Raw genomic sequence first — 12,923 nt, 5'->3', positions numbered from 1 at the left:
ACTGACCCACGAGATCATGTTACCATATTTACCACGGGGGTCAGAATTATTGATCATCATGCCTAAACAATTAGTTAAGTTCCTCTAGACTCTCATGTCTGAAGGTGTCATTCTCTGAATATTTTTTTTCAGATTATTATGTTACGCCAAAGCAATAAAAACATTGCATTGTTCAAGAGGAAAACATATTGAAATCTTCTTTTTGGTCCTTTTTATTCATTCCGAAAGTAATAATCCATCTCTGTTAGCCAAAAATTAGAACTAATGCATATCAATATTAGAAGCGCAGCTAGTTGAGAGAATAGATTTTACATTAATCAAGTAAAATACCAACAGATCTCAATTGCTGATTTGTTTTCGGAAAAAAAATAGAAAATTACATCCAATGGCAGGAATCAGTGCAAAGAAACCTAGAAAGAATTAAGACTTCTAACCTCATATAATATTGTCCGTGACTTCTAACCTCATATAATATTGACCGATATCCCTAAGTATGATGGTTGCCTATGGTTTTTCTTTCTTTTTCATTTTTTCTTATTTGGTGTTCCCAGATTGAAGAATTAAACAATTCTGCTAAATCGAATGGATTTGGATTTTGGATGCAAATCTTTTTTTTAATCTTTTTCTGGTGAAGGATATATTTTTCTTATTGTGGCCTAATTTCTTCCATTTCATCCAAATTCAAGTAACAACCGTTAACAAGAACTAATCTATCCCTTTTTATGTGTAATGTTTTCCTAGTATTTTTCACATTCAGGGAAAAGAAAAGCATTAATTTGATAGGATGAAAAATCAATGAAAGAAAAAAAAAATACTACATCACATGCGCAATGCAATGATATAGTAATAGAAGTAATTGGTATTCAACCTCAAATTAATTTGACCAATAAGACGAGCAAATAAGTTACACGAATTTTCATTTAAACTAACTTCCCTTTTCTTCTCTTTGATGCCTCCTGGACCAGAAAATCGAACAAAGCAGTTCAAGCCTGGTTGAGATCTATCCAAAATTGTCTAAATACTGTTTATTTTAACTTGTGCGTATTGGTAACCGGTACCTCAGCTTTCAATATAGTATAATAAAGAGGATAGGAAAGTGAAGTCATGTGTACCAACGATGTACAAATCATAGTCAAAAAAATCTACTAACTTTAATAGTTGCAAGGCGACTTTGCTGTAAAGTTAATTATACTCTTAAAATATATTACAGAGAAAAAATCTTCTTAGTATTATAATTTTTTACTATGAATATTCCTACCCTTGCAATGCTAATATATTAATTAGTCTGAGTCTTAATCTAGTAAAAGCATAGGAAAGGAAGAGTTTTAACCCTTATGCTGCAAGGTTACCCCAACCAAGTAATCTATATTATATTAAAAGGAGGGTAATGAAGTATAAGGTTAAGCCTGGCGTATTGAGAAAATTTCACTTGAAACATTTAAGACAAAATTTAAAAAATAATTTAATCAATATCTATATCCATATCCGATCATCAATTTTCCTTCTATATTAGCTAAAAATATGGAAGTAAAAGAATAACTAAAAGTCATAATAAAAAAATACTAAAAAAATATGGAAAGACGTAGATTGAAATATCAGATAACTATTTACACTTTGGGATAAGTTAAAATATAAATAAAGTGAATAAATTTACTTAAGATTTTAAGGATTTGATGACTTTAACAATTAAAAAAATTTCAAGTAGCAAATTTTTTTTTACATAAACAAAAATATTATTTATAAGGTAACAAAAGAATTAAATAGAAATTAAAATATATATTTAATAACAAGAATAATAAGGTTATATTAATGTTGAACAATCGGATAAACGAAAATTTTATACATAAATAAATATTTCTTAAAATGATAGTGGAAAAATTGTTGCAGCAATTAGATTTTTTTTTTACAATTAATATTTGAATAGGGTGTGTTAGGTTAAGTTTGAAAGTATAGGATGATTTTTTTATGCGATCCAATTTAAAAAAAAATAGAAGAATAAGATATATTTGAATTTGAGATGAGATTTTTTTTTGAAAATATGATAAGAAAAATTATTTTTTGGAATTAAATAGTAATTAACATATATATATATATATATATATATATATATATATATATATATATATATATATATATGTAATAAAAATAAAATGAGGTTATTTTTTTTTTTACGATTAAATATCTGAGTGAAAAATGGAGAGTGTGAGAATATTTATACTTTGGATTAATTTAATAATACGTAAATTAAATAATACTCAAAAATATTATTGATTTTAAATAACGAAAGAGTTCTGAGAAAGAGGATACAAGTATAAAAATACAATAAATTTAGGAATAAAAAATATATATTTATATATGATTATCAAAAGAGTAATAAGTAAGATACTAAGTCAATTCGTAAGCTAATAAAAGATCACATGACAATATAACAATACTAAGTAATGAATACTGCAATAATTATAAGCAAAGAACAACGAGAGATTTTTTATTGAATGAAATAGAAGAATAAACTTATTTGAATTTGAGGTGAATCATAGTGTAATAGTAAAAAATTTGGTTAAAACAATATGATCTAATGTGCTCGAACAAATCACAATATTAAAACATAACGTGATATGTTTAGTATTCTTTAATATTAACCATAAAATTAAGGGGTTGGGTTGTTACAAATATGAAAAAAGAAAATATGTTATCTACTACGAGATATGAGAAACAGTTTCATGTCCTGCTTCTTAATTGATATCTAATGATTATCTGTAAAATTATCTGGAAGGTTTAAATTTTAAGGTAATTTGCATATAATCCAAATCATAATTTGATATTTGTGTCCGCACATCGCGCGGGTATTAATACTAGTAAGCACTAAAAGCAAAATTATCCATTAGACTAGTTTCTAAGGCCAATCTTGTAAATGCAAGTGAAACGAATTAAAGATTAGGTGTCCACAAGTATACTTAGATGCCAAAATGGCCGCTTCCTTAATCCTTAAGTCAATATGTCTTAGCTTCCTTACACCATTTTTATGACTATTTAAACAGAACATCAATATGCAGTTGCCTGACTTTATAAGAAAATCTTGGCATTTAGTTGGATGGTAATTTCTCAGTTGACAACTTCTCATGGGAAACATAAACATATATGTTCACATTTATAAACACTTTGCTTAAATTTTCTTCAAATCTCAATTTCGTTATAAGATTGAATTGTATGCGAAATAATGTAAGGTTTTATTTTCGAGATTATTAGCCATATGTTTTTCTTAAGATGATGTAATAAATTTGTACTCCGGCACATATAATTGTATTACCTGGTAATTATTTGTACATATATTTTGACTAAAAAAATGCTGAATATAACTCATCCAAGATATTTGAGGAAGATTACTGTCTCATTCTTGTAAAGAGAAAGTGGTCCTGTATCTTCCTCCTGATCAATGCCATGACTTTCTATAAAGGTTCCACTGTATTAGATGTTTATTAAAAAACAGAACAATCACGAAAATCTAAAAGAGAACCCCCCCCCCCCCCCCCCCCAAATATGGAAGACTAAAAATGTGGATACCTTTGCTTTACATCACTCTTAGCTTCTTCTGCTAATTAATTACTACTACTCAACATTGCTAAGACGCTACTACTACTACTTGCTACACTCTGTCCTTTTCAGCTCCATTTATTACTTGATGTCCAAGTTCTCTCCACTTTTCTTACACATTCGATGTTCACATTTCACACGTAGAATTCCATCTCTATATTTCTATATATACATGGAATAATTTGATCAAAGTGTAATCCAATTATTTGAAAAGACATGGAAGCCATTGGAGATATCTTGGTGCTCCCATTTTACGGTCAAGGTCATCTCTTCCCCTGCATGGAACTCTGCAAAAAGTTCACATCTTTCAACTTTAAAGTCACCCTTATCATTCCCTCCCACCTCTCCTCCTCCATTCCACCACATCTTCGTCATCATTCTTTAATTCAAGTAGTTGAGATTTCAGCTACATCAACTCCACCACCACTACACAAGGCAGTAGAATTACCAGCTTTGCCACCAAAACAAAAAGGACATGGTTTCATGCATGGGCCCTTTTCGCATCACCATCAGCAGTTAGGACAGGGGATTGATACCTTTCTATCGGAAAGACGCAACGGGTCGGGTCAGACCCGACCTATATGTGCCGCGGTAGACGTTATGATGAGCTGGAGTAAGGAAATTTTCGTGAAATATGAGATACCCTTTGTCTCTTTCTTCACTTCTGGTGCATGTGCTGCTGCAATGGAGTTTGCAGCCTGGAAGAACCATGCGGATGAGGTGAAACCGGGTGAGATTCGGATTCTTCCCGGGTTGCCTGAAAGTATGGCTCTGAGTTACTCTGATATCAAGCGAAACCGTCATGGACCAGGTCATCATCGTGGTGGTGGTCCAAATAGACAAAATGAACCATCAGGACCACCAGGTGGGGTAGAAGATGGGCCTCCAAAACCAGGTCAAAAGCCACGATGGTTGGATGAGGTGGAGGGTTCTATTGCGTTGTTGATCAATACCTGTCATGATCTTGAGGGTCCATTCATTGATTATGTGGCCAACCAAATTGAAAAGCCACTATGGGGTGTAGGCCCGTTGTTGCCAGAAACGTATTGGAAATCAACTAGTTCAATACTACATGATCATGAAGTCAGGTCAAACAGACAATCCAATTTTACAGAAGAGAAGGTGATGCAATGGTTGAACTCAAAACCTCAGGGATCAGTGATTTATGTGTCTTTTGGTAGTGAAGTTGGACCTAGCTTGGTAGAATATGCTCAACTGGCTGATGCATTAGAGGCATCAAACCATCCTTTTATTTGGGTTATTCAGGCCGGTTCAGGTCGACCCGGTCCACCTCCAGTTCTCTTTGGAGACGATCAACAAGAAGAAGGATACTACCCAAATGTATTGGATGAAAGAATAGGGAATAAAGGGTTGATAATAAGGGGATGGGCACCGCAGTTGTTGATTCTAAGCCATCCTTCAACTGGTGGGTTTCTATCGCATTGTGGATGGAACTCAACAATGGAAGCAATAGGACGTGGCATCCCAATTTTGGCATGGCCAATCAGGGGTGACCAATTCCATGATGCCAAATTGGTAGCAAATTACTTGAAAATGGGACATATGATTTTACTCAGTGATGACCCGGGAGAGATGGTGAAGAAAGATGACATAGTTCAAGGAATCGACAAGATGATGAAAGATGAAGGGGTTCATAAGCAAGCAATGGCATTAAGATCCATATTCCAGAGTGATTATCCGGAGAGTTCAATGTGCTCTTTGAAGTCATTTATTCAGCTCATAAGCAAATAAGGTGGAAAGCTACATGATTGGACAGCACTTCCATTTCCAAATAGAACAGAGAGAAGCACAAAATAGATACACCTGAATAAAGGGAAATATCCGAATCCCAGTTCTTAGGATTTTGGTAATGCATGAGACTGTAAGTTGGACTTTATGACAGTAAAGAGGTTAGACAAACTCAGTAATAAGTGAACAAGTTTGAGATCCTCCATACATGTTTTGTTTCACCTATGTGATTATACAAGCTAAGAAGCCTACTAAGTTTGAGAAAAAATAAAAAAGAGGCAAGACCAGGAAAAAAGTGTCACAGCGATCCTTTCATTTTTATTTTATTTTTTGTTTTCCCTCAAGGGGAACTATTTTCCTTAATCATCAACCACATTGAAACGTATAATATCCCAGGAAGAAGAGAAACAACAAAAGACAACCTCTCTGAACGGTTGCACCAATCTTATTTCAGGAAAACTAAAGGAGGAAAAGAAAAACAGAGTTATCTATCTACAATTTAATTCACCAAACCTATGCTATCAAATGGCCATGAGTAAACCTCTACCATGCAGATACAACTAGAACTGCGCCATACAAACAAAAAAAAAATCACACTTCCTAGTTCCTACAATTTAGTACAGAAGAATGAAAAAGCAAGAGGAAACAACTAATCCAGGTCAGCAAAAAAAAAAAGGATGAATTTGCTGTTCTCCATTTTACATGAATTTGAAATGCTTCTTTCATATAAAGATAACTTTCTTTTGTTCTTTTGATGGTTGATATTAAGATAATCTTTCTTCCACCAAAAAAGTATAATAAAATGAAATAAAAGAACACCAAAGAGAATACAAGCAGTATTTATTAATAATCATTCTTACACAAACTAAATGAGTTTTTCCCTAGTTACATTGTTCCAACATGGAGACAATAATTAAGAGTAAAAGTAAAATTTACTGCCCAGTGAGAAGGGAAAGATGTGGGCAACACAAGAATAGTAAAGAAAATGTTGAAGTTTAAACAAGCGTCAGAGATCACCATTTGTCTCATATAACATCAAATGAAATTTCCCAATAGAATAGGATATATACTACTTCTACGTCTGGATTTAACCGTCTTATTATAGGTTCATTCCACGTTGCCACTATCCCAAAAATAGAGAACATTCATTAACACCTACCATTCACATAAAAAGTTTTACTTTTAAACTTATCTTTATTCTAAACATTATTAAAATTCTTCAAGAAATTCAATTTATCTCCATTTTTAACCCACTTTAACATAAATATACTAATATAAAACATTACCTTTGTAGTCGTGACACCAAAATTGGGACAGAGAAAGAAAATTAATCTTCTGAATTTTTGTTTTACAGTAAGGAACCCGGAGAAATGTCGTTGCAATCAAATATGGTAGAGAAGGTTTTTGTCTATTTGGAGACAAATTGCCAACCTTTGGGAAGACTTTGCTAAGTATACTGTCTTGACAGTGGGAGATGAAAAAAGAATTAGGCTATGGAATGATAATTGGGTTGGAGAAGGGCTGCTAAAGGATCAATTTCCAGTCTTATATAGGCTGGTGAATCTTTCTGATATATTGCTGGCTGATTGCTTTAGTATGGCAGGATGGAATTTTCAATTCAGGAAGGACTTTTATGGCTGGGAGTTGAAGATATTGGAGCTTTTCTATGTAAAATGCAATCTATAGTGCTAGACTGACTTACTTTCATAAACTTCTGAATGAGGAGGGGGACGGAGACATTGTATTGGGTGATTTGGAGCACTCCGAGAGTCGACGTGATTTTGGGTATTGTAGGCGTATTATGGTCTGTGAGAAGGCACGGGAGAAAATATGATATATTGATATTGTGTTAATACAATACAAGAGGTCCTTATTTATAGTTATACTAACAAGGACATACTACTCATATTCTAATGTGGGACAAGACTACATTATGTACATATCTAACACTCTCCCTCAAGCCGGTGCATACACATCATATGTACCGAGCTTGTTACACATGTAACTAATACGAGAACCAGTAAGAGACTTAGTGAAAATATCTGCTAGTTGATCATTCGACTTTACAAATTTTGTAACAATATCTCCTGAAAGTATTTTTTCTCTGACAAAGTGACAGTCGATCTCAATGTGTTTAGTCCTCTCGTGGAACACCGAATTTGACGCAATATGAAGAGCAGCTTGGTTATCACACACTAGTTCCATCCTGCTGATTTCTCCGAACTTTAACTTCTTGAGCAACTGCTTGACCCAAACTAACTCACACGTTGCCATAGCCATGACCCGATATTCCACTCCGGCGCTAGATCGAGCAACTACATTTTGTTTCTTGCTCTTCCACGAGACCAAATTACCTCATACTAGAACACAATATCCATATGTAGATTGCCTATCAGAAGGTGATCCTACCCAATCAGCATCTGTGTACCTAACAATCTGCTCGTGGCCTCGATCCTCGAATAGTAATCATTTGCCTGGAGCTGACTTTATATACCCAAGAATACGAACAACTGCATCCCAGGGAGAATCCATAAACTGACTTACAACACTCACCGGAAAAGAAATATCAGGTCTAGTCACTGTGAGGTAATTCAATTTTCCAACCAACCTTCAATATCTCGTAGGGTCTCTAAGAGGCTCACCCTGTCCAGGCAGAAGCTTAGCATTCAGATCCATAGGAGAGTTAATAGGTCTGCAACCCATCATTCCAGTCTCCTCAAGAATGTCTAAGGCATACTTTCGCTGTGAAATAACAATACTTGAGCTAGACTGAGCGATCTCAATACCTAGAAAATACTTCATCTGCCCAGACCCTTAGTTTGGAAGTGTTGAAAGAGATGTTGCTTCAGATTAGTAATACCATCCTGATCGTTGCCAGTAATAACAATATCATCAACATAAACCACCAGATAAATACAGAGATTCAGAGCAGAATGCTGATAAAACACAGAGTGATCAGCCTCACTACGAGTCATGCCGAACTCCTGAATAATTATGCTAAACTTACCAAACCAGGCTCGAGGGGACTGTTTCAAACCATATAGCGACCTGCGCAATCTGCATACACAACCACTAAACTCCCCATGAGCAACAAAACCAGGTGGTTGCTCCATATAAACTTCCTCGTCAAGATCACCGTGGAGAAAAACATTCTTAATGTCTAACTGATAAAGAGGTCAATGACGTACAGCAGCCATGGACAAAAAAAGACGAACAGATGTTACTTTAGCCACAGGAGAGAAAGTATCACTATAATCAAGCCCAAAAATCTGAGTATATCCTTTTGCAACAAGACGAGCCTTAAGCCGATCAACCTGGCTATCCGGGCCGATTTTGACTACATAAACCCAACGACAACCAACAGTAGACTTACCTGCAGGAAGAGGAACAAGCTCCCAAGTGTCACTCGCATGTAAAGCAGACATCTCGTCAATCATAGCCTGTCGTCATCCATGATGAGATAGTGCCTCACCTGTAGACTTAGGAATAAAAACAGTGGACAAAGAAGATATAAAAGCATAATGAGGTGACGACAGACGATGATAACTTAGACCAACACAGTGGGGATTAGGATTAAGTGTGGACCGTACACCTTTTGTGGAGTGCAATTGGTTGACTAAGAGGAGACAAGTCCGCAGTAGGTGCAGAATCTGATGTAGGACATGAATCACCTAGGCCTGATGCTGGATGTGGACGGCGATGATAAGTCAAGAGTGGCAGAGCTGCAAAAGGTTGAACTGGATTATGTGGAGGAATTGGACCTATAGGTGGTGGAACTGGAGCTATAAATGGTGTAACAGGAGCTATAGGTGGTGGAGCTGGAGATGTAGAGGAAGATAGATGGGAGATAGTGACTGAATCTCCAAAAGAAGAGACTGGTAGTACCTTAGAAATATCTAAGTGATTACCTGGACCTATGAAATATGATTGGATTTCAAAGAAGGTAACATCAGCGGACATAAGGTACCGCTGGAGGTTAGGAGAATAGTATCGATACCCCTTTTACGTTCTTGAGAAACCAAGAAATACGCACTTAAGAGCACGGGGAGCTAACTTATCTGTTCCTGGAGTAAGGTTATGGACAAAACAAATGCTTCCAAATACACAGGGTGGAAGAGAGAACAAAGGTAAGTGGGGAAACATAACAGAGAATGGAACTTGGTTCTGGATAGCTGAAGATGACATACGATTAATAAGATAGCAAGATGTAAGAACGGCATCCCCCAAAAATGCAACAGAGCATGAGATTGTATGAGTAGGGTACAAGCAATTTCAATAAGATGTCTATTCTTTCTTTCAGCTACCCCATTTTATTGAGATGTGTACGGACAAGATGTTTGATGAATAATCCCATGAGATTTCATAAACTGCTGAAATGGGAAAGGCAAATAATCTCGGGCATTATCACTACGAAATGTGCGAATAGAAACCCCAAATTAATTTTGAATTTCAGTGAGAAAGGTTTGGAAAATAGACAACAACTCAGATCGATTTTTTATCAAAAATATTCAGGTGCACCTAGAATAGTCATCAATGAAACTAACAAAGTAGCGGAATCCTAAGGTAGAACTGACCCGACTAGGACCCCAAACATCTGAATGGACTAAAGTAAAAGGTGACTCTGCTCGATTATCAATACGTCGAGGAAAATGAGAGCGAGTACGCTTACCGAGCTGACAAGACACACTCTAGAGCTGACAAGTGAGATAAACCAGGTACCATTTTCTGAAATTTTGACAAACTAGGATGTCCCAACCGTTTATGTAATAAATCTGGTGAATCAGTAACAGGACAAGTTGTTGAAGGAAGACAAGATGTGAGTCCGTGTGATTTAGCAAGGATAAGGTAATAAAGTCCATTTGATTCACGCTCGGTACTAATGATCTGCCCTGTACTGTGTTCCTGTATAAAAACATGGCCATCAAGAAATAAAAAGGCACATTTAAGTGATTTGGCTAGGCGACTAACAGCTATGAGATTAAAAGGACTATTAGGGACACAAAGAACTGAATCTAAAGGTAAGGAAGGAATTGGGCTTGCTTGACCTATTGCAGTTGCCATGGTTTGAGACTCATTGGCCATTGTGACTCTTGGAAGAGATTGAGAGTATAAAATAGTAGTGAAAAGAGATTTGTTACCAAAAATATGATCTGATGCACCTGAATCAATGACCCAAGACTCAGAGGATAAAGATTGAGAGACACAAGTCACGCTATTACCTGTTTGAACAACGGAAGCTATCTCAGAAGATATCTGCTTACCTATTTTGTACTAAAGAAACTCAAAATAATCCATTAAAGAAACCATCCGACTATTCGAAGTATCGGTTCCCATGTCGCTACAATTAATAGTAGTAGGGTTAACTTGAAATAGTAAAAATTAGTAACTTCTTAGGGAAAACTGAAGAAATCACTGAGAAAACACTGTTTACAACAGGAAAACAGAACATTGTTCTGCGCCGAAAAACTCTGTTCAAGCCAAAAATATTGTAGCTCTCGGAATATTACTGTAGCAGCCGAAAAAATTCAAAGTGGTCTGAATGAAATAAAAACAGTAGGGGTAGGATCGGAATTACCAGATGACCCAAATGTTCTGAAGAAACTTTTTCAAAAAATGGCCGGAAGTCCACTTCTGAAATCACTGTTCACGCCGGAAAAATATAAAAGTGGTCGGAATTTGGTGTAAACTGGATGGGTAGGCTCGGAATTGCAATGGGGAACAATTTGTCCTGAAGAATCGTCGCCAAAAAATGGCCGCAAGGTGGCCCACGCGACATCAGAACTTCGCCGGAAAATTTTCTTCCGACCGCTGCACTACCGCCGGAGATTTTCACTGGGGTTTGGTTGCCGGACAGTGACTACTCTTGTGGTAGTGTTGGATTTTGCACAACCCTAACCGAGACAAAGCAAACGCAAAACAACTTTGAAAACTCACCGGAAAAAAGGGTTCCGGTGACTGATTTCACTTCCCGGAATCGCTGGAATTTATGCACAGCGATAAATCTCTCACGATAGCTCTGATACCATGTGAGAAGGCATGGGAAAAATATGATATATTGATATTGTGTGTTCAATACAATACAAGAGGTCCTTATTTATAGCTATACTATACAAGGACATACTACTCATTTTCCAATGTGGGACAAGACTACATTATGTACATATCTAACATGGTCGAAAAGGTCGTGGGGGTTATGTGTAAGATGAGCATAGGAAGAGTGACTAGGCTAGATGAAATTCCGGTTGAATTCTAGAGGTATGTGGGTAGAGAGGGCATAGAGTGGCTGATCAGATTGTTCAACGTTATTTTTAGGATGAAGAAGATGCTGGAGGAATGGAGATGGAGTACGATGATTCCGTTGTACAAGAACAAAGGAGATATCCAGAATTGTAACAACTATACGGGTATCAAGTTCCTTAGTCATACTATGAAAGTGTGGGAGAGGGTGGTGGAAGTGAGGGCGAGGGGTCAATGTCTATATTAGAGAACCAATTCGGGTTCATACCTGGTCGTTCAACTACGAAAGCTATTCATCTTATCAGGAGGTTGGTGGAACAGTACATGGATAAGAAGAAGGATTTACACATGGTATTTATTTACCTAGAAAAAGCGTACGAAAAAGTTCCGAGAGAAGTTCTTTGGAAATGTTTGTAGGCTAAAGGTGTCCGGTAGTATACATTATGGTGATTAAAAACATGTATGATGGAGCTAAGACTCGAGTTAGGACAGTGAGAGGTGACTCAGAGCATTTTCCGGTAGTTATGGGGTTACACAAAGGATCTGCACTCAGTCCTTTCCTATTTGCCTTGGCGATGGACGCTCTGACTCACCATATTCAAGGAGGTGCCATGGTATATGTTATTTGCTAATAGTATAGTCCTGATTGATGAGACGCGAGGCGGTGTCGACGAGAGGTTGGAGTTTAGAGACAAACCCTGAAGTCTAAAGGTTTCAAGTTGAGCAGGACTAAGACAGAATACTTGTAGTGCAAGTTCAGTGACGTACCGGGGGAAGCGGACAGTGACGTGAGGCTTGATTCACAAGTCATCCCCAAGAAAGGAAGTTTTAAGTATATTGGGTCAATTATCCAGGGGAACGGGGATATCGACGAGGATGTCACACACCGTATAGGAGCGGGATGGATGAAATGGAGGTTAGCATCTGGCGTCTTGTGTGACAAAAAGGTGCCACCGAAACTTAAAGGCAAGTTTTATAGAGCGATAGTTAGACCGGTCATGTTGTATGGGGCAGAGTATTGGCCAGTCAAGAATTCTCATATCCAGAAGATGAAAGTAGCAGAAATGAGGATGTTGAGGTAGATGTGCAGGCATACTAGGTTGAATAAGATTAGGAATAAAGATATTCGGGCTAAGGTGGGGGTGGTGCCCGTGGATGACAAAATGCGGGAAGTGATGCTTAGATGGTTCGGGCACGTGCAAAGGAGAAGTCTTGACGCCCCGGTTAGGAAGTGCGAGCGGTTGTCCTTGTCAGGTATGGGAAGAGGTAGAGGGCGGCCTAAGAAATATTAGAGAAAGGTGATCAGGCAGGACATGGCGCGACTCCAACTCATCGAGGACATGACC

At 36.9% G+C, this 12,923-nt stretch overlaps 1 protein-coding gene across 1 annotated transcript; it reads left to right on the top strand.

Annotated features, from left to right (window-relative positions):
* Positions 1–3,598: 3,598 nt before the first annotated feature.
* LOC104236533 (probable UDP-glucosyl transferase 73B6) lies at positions 3,599–6,776 on the top strand. Its single transcript, XM_009790473.2, has one exon. The coding sequence runs from the start codon at positions 3,808–3,810 to the stop codon at positions 5,341–5,343; it is 1,536 nt and encodes a 511-aa protein (XP_009788775.1). The 5' UTR covers positions 3,599–3,807; the 3' UTR covers positions 5,344–6,776.
* The last annotated feature ends 6,147 nt before the right edge of the window (positions 6,777–12,923 follow it).

Source organism: Nicotiana sylvestris, chromosome 8 (assembly GCF_000393655.2).
Source record: "Nicotiana sylvestris chromosome 8, ASM39365v2, whole genome shotgun sequence".
Classification (NCBI taxonomy): Eukaryota; Viridiplantae; Streptophyta; class Magnoliopsida; order Solanales; family Solanaceae; genus Nicotiana; species Nicotiana sylvestris.
Note: the sequence above shows the minus strand (reverse complement) of the source record. Positions and strands in the feature narration are given on the sequence as shown.

Bases quoted from the DNA above. Each gene is read 5' to 3' on its own strand.
- LOC104236533 (XM_009790473.2), top strand. From the start codon at position 3,808: ATGGAAGCCATTGGAGATATCTTGGTGCTCCCATTTTACGGTCAAGGT.